At 46.7% G+C, this 20,486-nt stretch overlaps 1 protein-coding gene across 1 annotated transcript; it reads left to right on the forward strand.

The window, feature by feature from the left end:
• Positions 1-613: 613 nt before the first annotated feature.
• On the forward strand, positions 614-7,677 carry LOC129342980 (ly6/PLAUR domain-containing protein 5-like). Its single transcript, XM_054998938.1, has 5 exons — positions 614-692; positions 1,713-1,865; positions 3,575-3,757; positions 4,449-4,580; positions 6,968-7,677. The coding sequence occupies exons 1-5, from the start codon at positions 614-616 to the stop codon at positions 7,477-7,479; spliced, it is 1,059 nt and encodes a 352-aa protein (XP_054854913.1). The 3' UTR covers positions 7,480-7,677.
• The last annotated feature ends 12,809 nt before the right edge of the window (positions 7,678-20,486 follow it).

The following is a 20,486-nucleotide window of genomic DNA, read 5'->3' on the forward strand; positions in this document are numbered from 1 at the left end:
TATGCAGAAATAACAATGGCAAGAAATGGAATGAATACTAATGCAATGTATGCACACCCAGCTAATATGCAATCAAAAACTAATAGCTAAGATAATCTGAGTTGTAGAAGAGGACTGCTCAGGGGGTCGAATGGGTTCGTGCAGCCTGGATCCTGGCAGGAAGACGAGTCCAGGAGAGTCCAGGAGACGAGACAATAGATTAACAAAGTCATGCCAAGTGATTCCCGGTTCTTATTGTAGACAGTAGACAAATCCCCTCCCCAAAGGGTTTTCCATGTTTTTTTCAGACAACAAGGGAAAGACTTGGGAAAAAAATGGGAGAGCAATAACTGGCAAACAAAACCTTGAATAAGGGAGGGGGGAACCAATGCAGTTAAGCAGCCCTGATGCAGAAGAAGAAGAAAAAAACAGTATGGAAAAGCCCCTGGTCTTCGCCCCTGTGTTGTGTTTACAATTTTGGCCACTTCTGTTCCCTGAGTCAGGAAGCCGATCTTTGCCCAATCTTTGTACGCACACACACACACAAATATTGCCTCAGACCGCATATCCTCTCTTCTTTTGCTTCTGCCCCTGATCAGAAATTCCTTGATGTCTTGTGGGCAGATCTAGCACAATGGAGGGTGCTGGATTAAGATGGAGGGCCACCACAATTGCGTTGCTGCGTTTCCTGCCCTTGACCCTTCTTATCCCAGGTACCAAGCTTATCCTGTATTGGTCTACCTTTAATTGCTGTGTGGGAAGGCGTTGTGATGCTACATTTAGCTCATAGACTAGCTACATTGAACACGACTAAAAGGCAGAGGACCTTTAAAAAATTTTTTTTAAATAGAAACTTAGCAAAAGCATAGCTGGTAGGTACCAAAGTAACATCTCTGCCTTTCTTATGCCATCAGGAAATGCCTCTTCTAAGGGTCGCTCTAAATGTTACTTCCTTTACACATTGGCCATGGAGTCAACCCAGGTTTGCACAGACACACAGCAACTCTGGGGAATGGCTTGTATTAAAAAAAAAAAGAGAGAGCTCAAATTGGATTGGAAAGGTGCCTCAAGCGCCTGCCTTTCTCACAAGCTTTTCTTCCCTTGTGCAAAAACTGTGGTGTGTGTGTGTGTGGTAGCAGAAACAAGAAAACTCCCCTTCTGCACTGTTTTTGCACAGGGAAAAATGTTTGGGAGAAAGGCAGGCACTTTCTCTCCTCCTGAGGCAGCTTTCCAAGCCCATTTGGGCTCTCCTATTTTAATGCAAGCCATTCCCCAGAGCTGCTGTGCGTCTGTGCAAGCCCAGGCTGGCTCCATTGTGAACTCGTGAAGGAAGTAACATTTAGAGTGACCCTAAGACAGTGCGTGTTAGGATACAAATATCAACTAAAAACCAGGAAAATGTTTGGGCTTTGCCCCCTTCTGAGTTGTTTTATGTACATGGGATTACTGGAATCAGTGTATCAATTAAAACTTCTAGGATTTATCAACTGAAGAGCTTTTCAGGAAGATGTAGCTATAGAAATATCCAAAAACAAAAGCCATGTAATAGCGTTTATTAAGACTTTATTTTATTATTATGCTAATAAATAATAATTATATATCAGTGGTATTATGCAGCTTTTGATTTAGGGTTTTTTTTTAAAGAACAGATGACTCTCCTAGCAAAGGAACGTCTCATTTATTTTTGACATCAGTTCTAAATTTTTATTTTCCCATTTTGGTCTCTTCTTCAGGAGCTCCTGGCTTGCAGTGTCACAGCTATACCTCCATTCAGCCTGTTTCCAGAGATAAAATCAGCAGTGAATTCTCTGTGACATCCAATATTGTCAACAACTGCTCCACCAGCCAGACTGCTTGTGTGGAAGCGCATCTTATGATCTGGACAAGTAAGTGTAGGTCTGATAAAAGGACTCAGAAAGGATTCCAGATTTTTAAAGGTCAGATCCCAGGAAGCAAGAACCTTTTGGGAGGAAAATTTCCTTACCATGCTAGAGACCAAGTAGAAAAGAACTTATGCTTGTAAAATACTGCTAAGTCATAGCCGACTTATGATGACCCCATAGAATTTTCAAAACAAGAGGCAATGGTGGTTTTCCATTGCCTGCCTCTGCTTAGCAACCCCAGACTGTCTTGGTGGTTTCCCACCCAAGTACTCACCTAGGGTTGCCAGGTCCCTCAAGTCTCCCAGCGGGACTCTAGCGAGACTGGGACGCGAGCTCTCACCATATCGCTGCTATTGATGTTTTGACTGCACGCGCGCAAAGCGCACGCGCTCCTGGCGTGCGTGATGACATCACTTCCAGGAGAGACATCATCACGCAGGGTCAAAAGGGTGCCCTGTGTGACCACGTCACGCAAGCCAGGAAGGGGCAGAGAGAGCAGGCAGCTCTCTCTCTCTCTCTCTCTCCCCACCACCCTGCCGTGTTCCTTGTTGCTGCCAGCGTGGGCTGCACAGGGGCAGCAGCAGCCACGGTGAAAGAGTGGGCCGTGGCCACCACAGCTCGCTCTCTTGCCAGCGCCAATGCCACCAGCACTGCACCCTTTGTCTCTGCTGGTGCCGGCTGCACAGGGGCAGTGGCGGCCACAGCAAGAGAACAGGCCGTAGCCACCACAGCTTGCTCTCTCGCTGCTGCTGCCGCTGCCGCCGCCACCACCGCTTTGCCCCTTGTCCCTGCTGGTGCGGGCTGCACAGGGGCAGTGGAGGCTGCGAGAGAGTGGGCCGCCGTGGCGGCAGTGAGAGCCAGGGCCGGTGCGCCCATAGAGGCCAGGTAGGCGATGGCCTCAGGCGCAAGGGCCCTGGAGAGGTGCCGGAGGGGGTGTCGGGGGTGGAGGCACGCACCACGGAGCTGGGGTGGCTGGCCCGCAGCTGCTGCAGCCAGCCAGCCCTGGGCCGCTGCTGCCGCCGCTGCCACACGCCCACAGCCGGGCGCAGCAGCTACGAGCCGCTGCCGGGGCGGCGTGCGGAGCACAGAGCAGCCTCCGCCCACCACCCCAGCCATCTGCCGGAGAATGCCCCAGCTTGCGCTGCACGATGTCATTGCGCAATGATGTCATCGCGCAGTCCGTGGCGCGTGTGCACTGTGCACACACGGAGGGGTGCCGCAGGTGCCAGAGACCCTGGAACCAGCAGTGGGGAGAGCGGCCTGCTCTTGCCACCACCACCTGCTCTCTGCCACTGCCTGCTCTCTGCCACCACCACCACCACTGCCCGCTCTCATGGCGCGGGAGTGTGCCCCGCATCTGGGGGCACGCTGCGCCACCCGGGGAGTGGGCGCCCCAGGGAGCATGCCCCCCTGCCAGCCAGGTAAGTGGGCACGGGGGGGGGGAAGGGTGAGATCAGGGGATCCCCCGCCCCGGGTGGGGGATGGCAATCCTATACTCACCAGAGCCCACCTTGCTTAGCTTCTGAGTTCTGGTGACATCAGGCTAGTCTGGACCATTTAGATCAGGGCAGAATTTAAGGGTAACAAAAACTGAAAGTAAACGTTCCTAGTAAGATTGTCAGTGTAAGTTCTTTGGAACTTCTGGCTGCTGCCTTGATTTATTCTGAATATAATTTTCTTGACTTATTCCTGATCTGTTTTTCTTGCTCTAGAAAACAAGGCTATGTTAGTTACTCACAGAGGCTGCACCAGTGAGAGCCTTAAAGACCAGGCAGGGTGCACCACCTCTGACCATCAGCCCTTCATTCATTCCAATGTGTGCTATTGTCAGAGTGACCTTTGCAATGAGGTGCTCACAGACCCTAATGTCTTCAAGATGCCTGGAGAGGAGAAAGGTAAGACGATTGCCAGAGGGGAGAAGTTATAAAATACATTATTTTCCCTTGCGGCACAGCAAGAGGGCAAGAATATCGAGGGAACTTTTTCGCCCATTCCAATAACAATAGAACTCAGGGACACCCACTGAAGTTAGTTGGCAGAAGTTTAGTGAAGTATTTCTTCAAAGAGTGCATAAATAATATGTTGAATTCACTGCCACAGGATATAGTGACAGCTGCTAGGAATGGATGGCTTTAAAAGGAGATTAGTCAAATTCCTGAAGGAGGAGTCTATTAATGATTATTAACCACCGAGGCTAAATGGAGCCTCCTTCTTCTAAAGCAGTCTACCTCTAAATACTAGTTTCCAGACAGGGTGACAACAGGTGAAGCTTTGGATTGTGTGTGCAGGCTTGTGGACTTAAATATTTTAATTTAAAAAATAAAACCAACAGGCTGCTGAGCTGACTCCTCTTTTGAGGCAGAGCTCCCAAGCCGTTAATCACTGTATACCAGAAAGAAATTTGACAGGGACAATGCTTCCTGGTATGGAAAAAGAAATGTCACAAGCCCTGGTGAATTTCCACCTGCCGCACAACTGTTCAAAACACAAGAGTGCTGCGAGAGGGATAAGGGGGCAGACAGACTTCTGAAGGAAAGGGTTGTATTGTGAAGCAAGAAATATTCTCTTTTTAAAAAATTATTTTAGCTTCTAAAGCAAGCAGCTCCAACCAATGCTACTCTGGTTTCTCGATGGACTCCGACCAAGACATCCTAGACAGAGTGACGTGCGGAAGGGACTACTCCCAGTGCTACCATGGCAACGGCACCATAACAGCAGGTGAGGCCTGATTCCAAACTCCAACAGCAAGGTCCCCAAACCAAACTCTTGCTTCAAGAACATTTTTCTCAGTTCCAAGTAGGGTTGGGTCCCCTCAATCTCCCAGCGGGGGATTGGGTCCTGGCTCTTACCTTTGAGCAGGGGGGAGCACTTCTGGGAAGTGACGTCATCACACAGCCCTGGGAGCATGCTCACGCTCCGCAGGGGCTTGGGTTGGGGGGCCACTGCAAAGCGCAGGAATGCTCCTGCCCTCCACAGCAGCCCAAAACGCGCCCCCACAGATCAGGCCCATTTTGAGAAGTGCTCCGCAGTGGCCCAAAACGGGCCCATTTTGGCACAGATCGGGCCCGTTTTGAGCTGCTGTGCAGCGTGGGAGCGCTCCTGTGTTCAGCAGCAGCCCAAAATAGGCCCGATCCATGCAAAAACAGGCCTGATCCACTCCCGTTTTGGCACGGATCAGGCCCGTTTTGGGCTGCTGTGGAGCACAGGAGTGCTCCTGTGCTCCACAGTGGCCCCGATCTGGGCCAAAACAGGCCCGATTCTGGAGGCTGCTGTGTAAAGGAACACGCAGCACCGCAGGGGAGCACACATGGAAGGTGTGCGCGCCCCCCACTGGCCAGGTAAGTGGGGGCGGGGTGTGGGGGCGGGGGATCCCCTGCCGGGGGTCTGGCATCCCTAGTTCCAAGAGAGTTGGAAATGGTTGAAAATGGATTGGGAAATTTTTAGAGATTTATGGGGAGAACCTGGGGAGGGCAGAGTTTGGGGAGGGGAAGGACTAGGGTTCCTAGGTGCCCGCTGGTAACGGGCAAATTCCCAGGGATTTGCCCCCTCCTCTCTCGATTGCCACCAGCAGGCACATCAGGAACGTGCGCCATGCACATACTCCCACCCAGCTCAGCGACGTCACTTCTGTAAGTGATGTCATTTCTTTGGCCACGGGAGTGTCCCTGTGCTCTATTTCAGGCTGATTTGGGCCCCAAACTGGGCAAATCGGAGCCATGCAGAGTGCAGGAGCACTCGTGTGGCCAGCACAATGACATCACTTAACGTAAATGATGGTGCCGGGCGCAGCCCATACTAATCCCTCATAATTTCAAGCAGTGAAACTGGTCACGTGCATTAGCAGGCCTTGAACATCATCTCCCACATGCTACGTTGGACAGCCACAGACCCATGGGTCTTCAAATGCAGGTCTGGCCTGGTAATTTCCAAAGGGGAGATTCAGGCACAACTGGGGCTCTTGGGTGCCGCCTGCTGCATCCTTTCCCTTGGCCCTCTTACAGCCCCACAGTACAATCTCCAGGGTCTTGTTCCCGGTACTGGAAGCGAGTCCATTGGAGAGAATAATATTGGGATGCAAGAACAAGATCTAGAGGGGGCAGGGGAGGATCCGGCACTTCCCTACATCTTAAGGTTGTCAGTTCTGGCTAGGGAAATTCCTGGTGATTTGGGAGGTGGGACAGTGCTTAGAGAGGGCAGAGTTTTGTTGCTCAGCAGTGATGCGATGCCATACAGTCCACCCTCTGAAGCCTGCTGTTTTCTCCAGCCCTGTAGTCTGGAGATCTGTTGCAATTCCAGGAGATCACCAGGCCCCACCTAGAGAGTGGCAACCCTTCTACACGTATCAGTTTTGCCCCTTTAGCTCTATAAATTGCCCCTCCTAGTGTCACATGCGCTCTGGTCACAGTCACCTGGATGTCTTTCCCCTCATGCCACACACAGGGCTGGATCGAGGGGGGGCAGGGGGGGTAGCCTGCCCCTAGTGCTGCCAAAGACAGGGCGCCGGGCACAGCTGCCAGCTGCCGGGAGTGCGCTGCGACTTGCCACGCAGGAGGCTGAGTGCAGGGTTGGGAGGCCCTCGCCTGCCCTGCCGATGGGGCGGCTGGCTTGCCGGTGCGCAGGACCTCCCAGCCCTGCGGTCAGCTACCTGCACGGCAAGCCAGCCGTCCCAGTTCATGCCCGCGCCGCCACCGCCAGCTCCGCGGTGCATCAGGTGCTGGGGTGGCCAGCTTGCCGCGTGGGCAGTACAGGACAGCGGGGCAGGCAAACCTCACGGAGGACCTCCTAGCCCTGAGCTCAGCCGCTCACCCCAGCGCACACATGCACCACCACCACCACCAGCTCCGCAGCGCACCGGGCGCTTGGGCGGCAGAAGTGACATCATCATGCAGTGCTGGGAGCGCGTGCGCTGCATGCTGCGTGCATGCACGGAGACCGGAGCAAGGGTTGCACCGGGCGCTGGCGACCCTAGATCCGGCCCTGGCCACACACTCTTTGTGCCTCCTCCTGTGGTCAACGCAGCTTCATTATTCCCTCTGGGGGTTGCATTGCATTCTGGGGGAAACGGGACTGCCTCTCTGCCCAACCTGACTTTTGACTCCCCTTAGGAAACCTCTCTGTGGATTTCCTCATCAAGACCTGCCAGCAACCGTCCTGCAATGTGCCCGAGCGGCAGTCCTTTGGCCCCATAGAGTTGTGGCTGTGGGGCTCCTGTTGTCATAGCGATTTCTGCAATGGGAAGGCAGCTACCCCCAGGATGCAGAAAAACAGCTCAACAGTGCCCCCCTGGAATATTGGCAGACCTTATGATGAAAACACCGACATCCCTCACAGTATGGATTTCTCCAAATACGGCGTTGTGAATGACACCAAAAACACATTTTCGGAGGGTGAAGAGGTTACCGTCACACCTTCCAGCTACTGGGATATCAACAGGAAAACAACGACTGCCCAGAACCCATTGTATGACGATGAGGAAACGGATGATGACTCTTCATGGGATAGTGGCCTGGATTACCCGCTAAATCCAAGAACGTGGAATTTGGGTTCCCCAAAGCCCATCCTTCCATTTTACCTCTTGCTCATAGCCCTGGGGTTTGCCATCCTTGGGATGTGGTGAGCCACAATGGGGTTTGGGGGCACCTTGAGTGTTCAGGGACGTGTTGCAGAGCAGAAAGGCAGATGAAGTCGGTCTTCAAAACTTCCCCCCTTCCCCTCAGCCTGCTTTAGTTGGTTTCTTGGTATTGTATCCAGATAACCAGGCATTAACAATCAGGAGGCAGCCCAGTTTTAACCTGATGCAGCATTTAATAAAGAGGTCTCTCCTCTGCACAGAGTCACAGCAGCAACTAAATTTTAACTTGGTTTCCTTCTTTCATCCTTCTAGTCCAGGTTGGTAAATGGTGAACCCTGGGCAGTCTAAAATACTGAACTGGGTCAAGGAATGGTATTGTTAACACCACACTTGTCACACTTTCTCCCTCTAAACTCTTCTGTTGTGTTCGTTTGTATAGCACAACATTCTTCTGCCAGTTTGGTGTAGTGGTTGGGAGCGCGGGACTCTAATCTGGAGAGCCGGGTTTGATTCCCCACTCCTCCGCTTGAAGCCAGCTGGGTGACCTTGGACTAGTCACGGCTCTCTGGAGCTCTCTCAGCCACACCCACCTCACAAGGTGATAATTGTTGTGGGGATAATAATGACATACTTTGTAAACTGCTCTGAGTGGGCATTAAGTTGTCCTGAAGGGTGGTATATAAATTGAATGTTGTTATTATATTATTAATGTTATTATTGCATTGCCTTCCCTCCCCTGCAAGCTTCCAAGCAAAAACAGAGTAACAGTCAAACCTGCCTTATCCTAATTTGGACTGAAGGTCTATCTAGGTCAGGATTATCTGTTTTAAGTGGCAGCAGTTCTCCAGGGCTTTAGACAGAGGCCTTTCACATCACCTCCTATCCAATCCTTATATCCGGGATTGAACCTGAGACCTCTTGCATGCCAAGCAGATGTTCTACCACGGAGCCACAGCTCCACCCAGTTCAGTTATCCGTGCACTACGCATTTCATCTAGATGGGTGTTTTGCTGAGTGGGCTAGCTATTGCTTTTACTGGCTACTGAAGCGTCTGTTAGATGCTACCTCCCTAATCTTATCTACTGTGTGGTTTTCTAAAAATTACTATTGGTGCTTTGATTGTTTTAAGGCTCTTCCTGCTACTTGCGGCTTTCATCATCATTATTTTTTTGCTAGATCTACATTTCATGATTTGGTATTTTCTCCTTGTATGCCACCTGGAGCACCTTATGGCTGTAAAAAGGTGTGGAACTCATTTAAATAAATGAGTACATGGATAAATTTGCCTGTGTCTCATTTGTTACATATCACATTCGCTCTGTTTATTGGCACAGTTCGTTCTAATGCCTCATGCCTTTCCCAACTGCTTTCCCGTACAAGTTCTTGTTGTATATGATGCGCTGGTGATGTGTCATCATAAACAAGTGATGCATTTATGCAATGAGTGTGACTCTCCAAAATTTCCTTCTTAGATCATCTTCAAGCGTCTCACCTCGCAACAGCAAAGCAACACAAACACATGCGCTGCACACAAAGCAGTAGAAAAGAGTCTAGTAGCACGTATAAAACTAACAAAATTTGTGGTAGGGTATGAGCTTTCGTGAATCCCAGCTCCCTCTTAGAAGGTGAGTCCGTCTGTCCTTATATCTTGGAGAGTGGAGTGATTTCAGATGCCGAATGACAATAGCTGGTGAATGACAATAGCAGGCATGATTAGATGGGTTGGGGTATGCAGAGAGGTAGCAAAATCAGTATTGGTAATGAGACAGGAAACCTAGGTCTTGATTCAATCCAAGAGGATGCATAGACTTGAACTTTGTTTTCAGTTGCAATTCAGCAGTCTCTCTGTCTAATGTCCCTTTGAAATTCCTCTGCAGGAGAACTGCTACTTTTAGGTCAGCAACTGAACATCCTAGAAGGTTAAATTGTTCCCCCACTGGTTTTTGAATGTTGTGGTTTCTAATATCAGACTTAGGCCCATTAATTCTTTATTGAACGGACTGGCCAGTTTGTCCAATGTGGAGAGTGGAAGGGTATTGCTGACACATTAAAAGATGAGCAGATGAATCCAAGATGGTATGGCTGATGTTGTTGGGTCCACTGATGGTGTAGCTAGGATCTATACGAGAGCAAAGTTGGCATCTTGGTTTGTTTCAGGCCTTGGTACCATACAAGGCAGTCTGTGATATTCAGGCCTCCCCAGTTATGCAATTCAATGACAGTCAATGCACTCACTGTTCTCTATCATGTATCATCCAGTAGGATCCACAGAGCAAAGTGAACCACCAGTTTTAATCACAGAAAACAGGTTGGGAGAAACTTTTGGACTCTCTAGTTCAGAATCAGAAGAGTACATAATGATAAGATCACGCCACTAGAGGTCCAAAAGTTACCGGAGGACCAACTTCTCCTTATAATCAGCGAATAAAAGGGACAGGACAGGAGAGGACATATTTTCTCTCCATTGTGAAACTTCCTATGTCACCTTGGCCTAGTCATGCGTAACCTACTAGGGGTGCCAGCTCCAGGTTGGGAAATTCCTGGAGATTTTGAGGGGGTGAAACTTGGAGAGGGCAAGGTTTGGGGAAGGGAGGGAGCTCAGCTGAGTGTAATGTCATAGACCCCATCCTCCAAAGCAGCCATTTTCTCCAGAGGAGCTGTTTTTTATGGCCAGTTATACTTCCAGCAGATCTCCAGCCACCAGCTGGAGGCTGGCAACCGTACCTCATAGGATTGTTGAGAGGATAACATGAAAATGGGAGCAGCATACAGGCAGCTCTGAGCTCCTTGGAGGGAAGGATGGAGTAAAAAAATGTATGAGATGGTTTAATCACCATGTGTACCATTTTGTGACTTTATTTTTTAAAAAAACTTTTATTGATTAACCAAAACAAAACACACAAAATGTACAATACTCCAATACCCATAATATCTTAAAAACTTAAAATTTAAAAATTAAAAACAAAGGGGAAATAACAAATTTTTAAATTCAATTAATTCCAAAACACATCATAATCCTTCCTATTTGGGATAATATTATTACATTTTAGATACTCTAATACCATATTCCACCCCTGTTCATGACTAGCTTTCCACATATTTATGACATTTTCCTCAAAAAAGGAATTGTTGGTTATTCTACTCATTACATACATCTCCCATATTTTATTGTACCATTGTATCTTCGTAGGTGGTGTATCCGATTTCCAGTGTTTAGCTATTAATAACCTTGCAGCTGCCAACAATATTGAAATCAAAGTTATATATTCTTTTGTCAACCTATAATCATTCCAAATATCTAATAACATCACTTTAACGTTATAAGGAAAAGGAACCTTAACAATTTTTATAATCTCCCCATAAATTTCCCTCAAAAAGACTTGAATAACCGGGCATTGCCACCAGATATGAGAGGGAGTTCCTTTCATTCTACATTTCCTCCAACAATTACAAAAAAAAAAGAGTCTAGATTTTAAGCACTCCCTTTTTTGCACTGCTCCATTACTGGTGTACTCTGTTGACAAAATTATTTCCCACTTTTCCACTATAAAGTCCTCTACACACCATATAACACTTTAAAAACATATTTCCTTCTCTCTCCCCTTGCCCGGTTCCCAATAGACTTGTCTCCATTGCTGAGCACTGTCGTTATGCCTGAAACAGCTCACCCTCTGCACCTTTCCCAATTAGACACAAAGGGCTGGAGTGGAGGGAGTGGTCTATAGAACTTTAATTGCAATGAAAGGAGAGAGAACAAAATGCTAAAACTGGTTCCCTCTGGCTCCTCCTTTGAGCAGCAGAGTTTTTATAACAATTATGACATCACAATATCAGGGTAATCAATTAGAACATTACTGGTTCACAGCTATGTTGCAGTTAGAAATTATAGTATGCATGCCCCCTTTTAAAGTGCACAATCAGCTCCTGTTAGATTGTGCATGTGTGATTCTTACAGAATAAGACATTGTCTGAATATGTTACTTTTCAAGAATTCCTTTTTACCTGAATGTATCTGACAAACCCACAATGTTAGCCTGTATCATTGTCTTTGAGACAGAGCTCTGAATTCTTGCTTTGAGTACTCAATGTAACTAAACACAGATTCTCAGCGTAACTAAGCAATTGTCTATTGCTAAGAAATCACTGCTTGTATTAAGTCTATCGGCATTCAATTAATCATTAATTATTATAGGTGAGCTTCACTGTGATATCACTGTTTTAAACTCTCCACTCCCAGAAAAGAAGTCTTTAATGTCCTGAGACCCTAGCAGGTAGGAGGCAGGTGTGGCTCTGCCTCAAACTCTCCCTCTAGTCTTTTGAAAGACAAAGCTGCTACCTCCTCTAGTATTTTGTTAACCTCCTGCATTTGATTCTCTTTAAGACAGACAGACAGAGCGATCGATCGATCGAATGATTTCTGGCCTTTGAATGCTTCCCCACTCCAGCACTGGAACTCACCCCCCCACACACACACTGTCTTTTTTTGCGGAGACATTCAGTCCTATCATGTTGCCAACTTTTCAAAATGGACTCTGTTGCTATGTTTTTGACAACTCAATACTCAGACCTTTGCAGGCAAGGATTTTTCATAACATGGAGATGGATGTTCTTGTCTCCTGCCAATCCAACCATGGGTAAAGACTTGGCAACTAGAGCTATCTGTGAACAGGGCCGTATTATTCATAAGGCTGACTACGCTTCAGCCTAGGGGCCCCACAGGGACTAGGGGCCCGTCAATTTTTTTTTACTGATGCATACCTCCACATAAATTACAATTAATTGATTCTCTTATATAACCTCTATTAATAAAATAATTAACTGCTTCCTTATTGAAATGAAACAAATTGTCTCTTATATTAAAACAATAATCCATAAATTATATATTTTAATAAATAATAAAAATATTATTCATTTTCAAAATATTTCAGTATTGAACAATTATACCCCCAAAATGTGCTTTCCTGAAGAGTTCTACTCACAGAATAAAAATGTTTTTAAAATTGTGAATAGAATTCTTCAGGAGACCCTCAAAATGGATATAGGGCTTAGGGCCAAGCTACACATGACGAATGACACTTGAATGGCAAGTGTATTTCTCCCTGTTCACTTGCCCTCCACTCAATCCACTTGCCGTTCAAGTGTCATTCGTCATGTGTAGCTTGGCCCATGTGCACTGCTAGTACCTGCCCTACCAGGCTCAGGTTGTCAGCTGTATTGGGGTGAAAGATTGACGTGCTGGAGGGGGCCCAAAATACCTGAAAGCCTAGGGGCCTGGCAATGGGTTAATATGGCCTTGGTTGTGAAGTTGGCCAAGAGGAAGCAAAGCATATGATAATGGACCAAATTGGGATTCAAAGGATGAGGGCAGCTTGCTTCCCCCTTCTGAGAAGAAAAGCATGCTTTGGAGACACGCAAAACTATTCCTCGGGTATGTTCAGAGGTGGGGTGGAGGAACAGAAGTCGTTCTACCGGAGCACCCTGTTGTTTAGTCAGCTTTGTGAGACTGGTTTTGCTCCGCCACATCTGCACATTTTCCAGCTCTAAAACAGAAGTGATGATGTGAAGCTGTGACTTTTAATTAGATGAAAACAGGAACGGCTGCTTAAGATTTCCACCTCCAGTGGTTCCTCCAGGGCCCTTTCCCAAGAACCCATTTCACTTGTGGTAGAGTTGATTTCTCGCACTGGCCATTTTGCTAAGCTTGGTTTAGAGGAGGTGATGCTCTCTGGACCTTTAAAGGGATATGGAAGACTGAAATTCAATACAGCTTCCAAATACGGCACTGAGGTCCTTGGGAAAGCTGCACCTGTTGAAAATGTCATTTCACTCAACTTTGAAATTCAAGAATTTTGCCCCTTTCAAATATTCTAAACAGGTTCAAGGAAATTGCAGGATGGGCAGCAAGCAGCACCCCTCGACTTATGAAAAGGAGAAGGGGAGGGAAGAGAAGCAACAAAAGGACACAGTGTTCACCCTAGCATTAATCGGGACACACAAGTCAGCAGCGGGTTCAAAATAACATTGCGGTATGTCCGCAGGGGGGGAAATCGGGGATACCGCAGACTAAGAGCTGCGCTGTGTCCCATGACTATCTTGCAAGTGTGAACCCTCTGCAAACATGGGATGCGAAACAGGTGTGGATACGCTGTAAAGTACGAGTGTGAAAGGTATCATAATGTCTGCATAAAACCGTTTGCCCTCACAGCTATTTGTGCATATGTGTTCTGAATGCTTCCAAAGTATGCCAGAAGTTTGGGTGTAGAGATTGCCACGGTATTTCCCCCTTTCCATCTGACACATTCATTGCATATGTTTAGACAGTGAGGCTTAGTATAGCGTAGTGGTTAGAGTATTTGGACATGAACCAGGAAGTCTGAAGTGCAAATGCTCACTCAGGGCCAAGCTTCAAGTGACGAATGACACTTGAATGGCAAGTAGATTGAGTGGAGGGCAAGTGAACAGGGAGAAATACACTTGCTGTTCAAGTGTCATTCGTCACTTGTAGCTTGGCCCTCAGTCATTAAGCTTACTGGGCTATCTTTGTAAACCGTTCTGAGTGGGTGTTAAGTCGTCCTGAACGGTGGTATATAAATTGAATGTTGTTGTTGTTGTTGTTGTTGTTGTTGTTGTTGTTGTTGTTGTTGTTGTTGTTGTTATCTTGGAACAGATACTGTCTTTCAGCCTAACCTACCTAACAGAGGTGTTGTGAGGATAAAACTATAAAAAATGCAGTAATTAAATAGCAGTCTGAGGTCCTTGGAGGAAAGGTAGAATAAAAGGTAGAATAAATATTTATAACAGTTTGAAAGAGGTTTTTGCTTCAGCTCTAATTTCCCTCCCAGTCTTCTCCTCAAAGTCCACTAGGGTTGCCAATCTCCCTGTGGGGCTTTCCTGTGTGGCTATAAACGAAATGTTACCCGCGTAAACTTACTAGGTCAGGGGAAAGGACCCCTCTGTCCTTAGATGTGAGTTCACCCAGTGTAACACAGTTTATGGTGCAGAGACAGTAAACCAAGGCAAACAGAAGGAAAAACATTTTTTATTCTAAGGAACTCAAACTTTGCAAGCGTCTATAAAATAAATCCTCACTAAAAGGCTGATTAGGGCTAACATAACTGAAACACTTAGATTAGCTGACTAATACTCCCACAGGTCGGCCTCACCAATGGACTCCACAGCGTGATAACAGGTCTTGCGATGTTCAGATCAAAGCAGTGGTCCAGCAGCGTCGAAAGCAGGGAAAGCCGCAACTTACTAACATATTCAAAATTTTATTAACAATAATGTACAGGCACGTAACAGTATATTGAAATGGATTATTGAACCGTATAACTACTTGACATCAACCCTGTTCACAGTTAGAAAACCATTTACACTGGTGCTAACCACTAGGCTTTGCCTCAACAATTGATAAAGTGCTTAAGTGCTCTAAGTGCTAAAAATATTAATATTGCACAACAATGTAAAGTGCAAATACAAGTAAAGCACCATACAAACACTAGTCCTTCCAACAGTTTGTGAGGTCCTGAGCACCATGTGTCCAACTTGCAGGGAAGAAACGTTGCCAGAGGTTTTTTTCTTTTCACTCCAGATGACTGTAACCACTACACAGGTAGTTCCTTAATATTATTTCTTCTTTAATAATTCCTCTAACGGGTTGTCTAGATCCTGGTAAGGCCCATTTCAAAGCATCTTTCTCAAAGAGTACAGACAAGTTATTTCTTTAAAGTTTTTTTCTCATGAGTACCCAGTAGTACATACAGCATCAAATACAGCGGGTAACATTTTGTTTGTAGCCTTGTATTACCGTGTTTCTCTCTGTTGCTGGTATTTCCTGTGTGGCTGGCAGGCTCCTGCCTGCTTGCACCCCCTCTTTCTGATTGGTCAGCTGTGGAATTCTGTGTTCTGCGGTCAAAATTGGGTCAAGGAAACTGCAGACAGTTGAAGAAAGACGGTGCAAGACTCCTGAATAGGGATTTTATATAAAAGTCAGTATGGCAACTTTTAGAAGTATTATAACTGGATTTAAAGTAGTTAAATACCATAGTGAAGCACAGGTATCAAGCTAGTCTATAATAAATAGATCCTAGACTGGCACTCTAGCCACTGTCCCACTCTGTTTCGTAACACCTAAGACTTCTGTTCAGTGGATATTCAAGCATCTGTAGTCTAAACAATTTCATTAGTACCTTTCCTTTAGTCCACTGTTCCTCCAAGGATTGTAGATGCCGGCACATTGTTCTTCCCTTCCCCAGTTATCCATGATGCCGAAATGGAACCTCCATATTCAGAGGCAGCATACTGCTGTTAGGGAAACACCAATTGCTGTTAGGGCAACACCAGGAGGATGCTATGCTTGTAATAGTCCTAGAAACTGGCAGGCCTTGTTCAGTTAGGCTTTTCTCATGTTCTTAGGTGTCTTTTCTATCTCTTGCTGCTTATTATGCCCATTTTAAAAAAACTAAATAGGGGTGGGGCTCTGCCACCTTTAGATATAGCAGGAATTTTAATCAGTACCATTTTCCCCCTCACACCCTTGCATGACAAACTGCCCTGGACAGCATTCCCTCAGCGACAGCCCAGCCCTCATTTGCATTAAGCCACCCTTCCGGTATCTTCTGCGATTTTACAGGAGGCAGAAATTGCCAGGTGCAAACTTTTCCTGCATTGAAATATAGGGTCAGGGGATGTTTCGGTGGTTCACTTTTTAATCTGGGGAGGGGGAGAGAAATACCCAAATCTTGCTGTGAAAAACATGACCGCCCCCAGTACCAATATTTTTCATTCGTTTGTGCCCTAGATGATGTCAGAGGCTATTTTAAAAACACTACTGTGTTTCTTCGTCATTTCATGATCCCAGACGACTCCACCCTCCGCTAGGCTTTCTTTCTTTCAGGTCACCTTTCAGCAGGGCTCATTTTGAGGGGGAACGCACAGTTCCGGCAGTTCTCCAAAGAGATCACATGTCAGGTGGCCCCGCCCACCTGTCTCTCGGCCATTTTGAGTCTGTTTCAGCCTGGATTGGGGCTGAAATGGCCCAGATTGGGCTTCTGACAGGTGGTAGATCACTCTCCTGCTCAGCTGCGGCCTGATCCTGACCATTTTGGGCCCCTTTTCGGCCATTTCCAGCCCCTTTTTGCCATTTTGGGCCCAGTTTCGGCCCTGAATGGCCAGGATTTGGTCCAAAACAGCCAGAATAGGTGATGTCAGGGGGTGTGGCATATGCAAATCAGTTATGCAAATGACACAATTCTGGTGATGTAAATGGGTGTGGCATATGCTAATGAGTTATGCTACTGAGAGTGGAACCACAAGTGACAAAAGGCACAGGTTGGACACTTGCCAGCTTCCCTCAAGTTTTGATGGGAAATGTAGGCAGCTTGGCGGAATGTTGGACAAGTGACAGTTGAAAAGTCCATTGGACAGCAGTCAGAGAGCGAAGCTGCGAGACCAGGATGCCTACATGTCCCATCAAAACTTGAGGGAAGCTGACAAGTGTCCAACCTGTGCCTTTTGTCACTTGTGGTTCTGCTCTCTGAGTTCCTGCAGCTCTTTTTCTACAAAATGACCCCTGCCTTTCAGGTCACTTTGTATGTGTACCTCAGTCTTCATGTAAACAAAGGAGGATGTTCCGTTTTATTTGGAAACCACATATTAAAAGAAATGATCCCCTTCACTTGCCATCTATGGTTCAAAATACTACCTGCAGCTTTCTATCCAACTGCAACTTTCTATCCAACTTCTAAAATTGCAGGTAACATTTTGAACCATAGATTGCAAAGGGATCATTTCTTTTAATATCTCCTTAGGTTAAAAAATTCTCCCTGAAGTTGGTAAAAGAGCACAGTAGAAAGAGGCCAGTACTAAACTTTTTTCCCTGATGCACTAATTTTTTAACAAGAAAGCATGCCAGAATATGACGCACACTGTCTTGCGCCTCCAATACATGTCAGAATTCTACCACGTCATTTAGAACAGGACTCCTAGTTTGCTTCCAGTCAGGCAGGGAGGAGGATACTCGAGTTGTGGGAAGAGACTGGAATTCTGAGCGGGTGGAGGAAGAAGCCTCCGCCGGTTGTCATGTCTGGGCTTGTGGCTCTGTGCCTACCTACACCCCAGTTTCCTGGGCGCCACAGAAGCTGTTGAACTGGTTGCTTCACTTGTATCAAGTCTTAACCTACTGCGATATGAGGAACCACAGCCAACTGAAGATTGCTGTTGACATCCCATTCCACATTGGGGTTGACAAATGGGCAATGTTTTAGGACTCATTAGTGTGGCAGGTATAAGATTCCCAACTCTGGTTTGGGAAAATCAAGGAGAGTTAGGAGCAGTGTCTGGAGAAGGTGGAATTTTGGGACGGGACGGGATGCTATGGAGTCCAACTTCCCAAATGGCCCATCTGTTCTCTGAGCCACCCCTTGCCCTCTTCTCTGTATGCAGAGATGGTACGCATCAATCACACTGTGGTTTCCAAATAAAACGGAACATCCTCCTTTATTTACATGGAGACTGAGGGCCAAGCTACACATGACGAATGACACTTGAACAGCAAGTGTATTTCTCCCTGTTCACTTGCCCTCCACTCAATCCACTTGCCGTTCAAGTGTCATTCGTCATGTGTAGCTTGGCCCTAACGTACGCATACAAAGTCACTTGAAAGGAATTTAGACTCCAAGAACATACATTAAACTGGAGACTTTCATGCTTCCCTAGACATCCCCGAGAAAGAGCATGCAATTAATTCTCATAAATAGTCAGGCAATTTGCCCTGAAAGGCCATAATCCGCTGTACAGAAACTGACTTGGCTCCACAGACAAATTAGTCCTACATATATTTAATGAGGTATACTCCCAGGTAAAAGTACTTAAGACTGAGTCTTCAAACACATCAAAAAACCAAGACACCTCTAACTTCCACCTGTAGCAACAACCTCCCCACACTGTGTGTGCACACCTGCTTTTTTCTGTGGTTTGTAGGGAATTCCTCTGTTTGAGTGTCGTTTTCTAATTACATTGCCTCTGGTTTAGGCAACAGGGATGTTAGTTTCTCCCCTTGATTGCTGAGTTCTCCTAATTGAGTTGAGTAACTGTTGGGAATAGGATTGCTTTGATGGCAAAGGGGGGAGGGGAAGGGAGGGGAGGTGTTGCCCTTGCCATGAGCCTTCTCATCCTCAGAAAGTATTGCAGGAATATCATTGCCAGCCTTCAGGTGGGGCATGGAGTTCTCCCACAATTACATCTGATCTCCAGACTACAGACGGTGGAAATACACATAGCACCTAGGTATGCTCAATTGAACCTCATTTCCCGTGTCCCCCTCCAACTTCCCATGCACTCGCTTGCTCAGTCACACTTCCATTTGCTCCCTGCGAATACATTCACATGTTTGATCTCAGTTCCTCCTCAGCTGCTAAAAGTATCCCAGTTTCCACCACATCCATTCATTGAAACGCAGATCTTGACGCTTTCTCACACCTTAAAGAAATGCAAATTGACAAGCCAAAGGAGCCTCCAGTACTTGTTCCTGCAGTGGAAGCAGAGCTGAATTGGCACTCTGCCCTCTGGGATCACTTGCAGATGTGATCACACAAAGGGAGCACCCGTGAAAGCAGCATCCACGTGTGGCGAGCAAGAACAGCCTGCATATGAATTGAGGAATTACACGTAAAATCCTAAAGATTCCAGTAGCACCTTTAAGACTAACCACCTTATTGTAGCATAAGCTTTCAAGATGCTTTCCAGATGACAGAGGGTGGAAATACACATTACTAAGTCCCTAGGGATGCTCAATTGAATCTCATTTCATGTGTCCCCCTCCAGCTTCCCATGCACTTGCTCTCTCAGTCACGCTTCCATTTGCAAGATGCATCTGACGAAGACAGCTGTGGTTCTCGAAAGCTTATGCTACAATAAAGTTGGTTAGTCTTAAAGGTGCTACTGGACTCCACTATTTTGCAACTACAGGCTGACACAGCTAACTTCTCTGGATCTATGAACGTAAAATCCTGCACTTGAGCCTTCTCAGGTAATTTGCAATGTGTATTTCCAAGCAGAGATCAATTCCCCTGGAGAAAATCGCCGTTTCAAAGAGCGGACACTATGGTATTGCATCTCTGCTGAGCTCCCTCCCTTCCCCTGGTTCTGTCCCCAAATCACCAGGAATTTCCAAACTTGAAGTTGGCAACTCAAGGAATCCTATCTCCAGGCATGCTTCTGATCCCCTCTCCCTGCCCAGCTCTCTTCATTAGCACCACTTTCTAGATTGGCATGTGGCAAATATGTTTAGCCAGTTGTATATGCGAGCACATCGAGGTTCTCTGCCCTTTCATGTTTGGCCCATTCATGTTCTGGCTTGTTGGGTCTACCTCTTGCGACCCTCCCAACATGTAGGTGGAGACCAGTGAATCAGGATGGGCGCTGAGTCAGTCCGGATAAAGGTGCTGAGTCACAGAGAGTCTCATTATCCTGTGAAATGATTTCACTCCCCAGTTCAACCACCGCTGGGGTGGGAGTCTTTGCAACAAGGGGGGGATCCATCGGCTGAGTCACCCCACAGCATCGCCGGGTTGCCAACTTTTCAATAGGTGTCTGTAGCTGTGCTTTTGACACCAACTTCACATGCATGCCTTAGCAGATGGTAATGTTGATTGGCATCTAGGAAAAAGCTTCGCCCTGCTAATTTCAGCGGATTAAGTGCCAAACCACACCAGCAATGATGGCATCTCTGCCTTCCATGAGTGAATCCCTGAGTGGAGTCCCTATTTATTAATTTTTTTACTTTGAATGGCAGCCGCGCAAGACCCCCATTTGAAGCAGGGACATCAGAGTGGTTAATTATTTTCCTTGTGGCAGCTTCAAGATAGAAATGTCTCTGGGGGCTGGATCCTGTTCCACTAACGGTGGTACTCTTCTCCGGCTCAAGGAGTCTTCTCTTGATACCCAAAGCTTTCCAGCAGCTGAAAGAGCCTCTTCCTCCAAAGGAAATTCTGTACAGCAGAGGAAGTCTCCACACTTTGCTGGACAGACTAACAGCCCCCATAACTTGCACC

Source organism: Eublepharis macularius, chromosome 15 (genome assembly GCF_028583425.1).
Source record: "Eublepharis macularius isolate TG4126 chromosome 15, MPM_Emac_v1.0, whole genome shotgun sequence".
Lineage (NCBI taxonomy): Eukaryota > Metazoa > Chordata > Lepidosauria > Squamata > Eublepharidae > Eublepharis > Eublepharis macularius.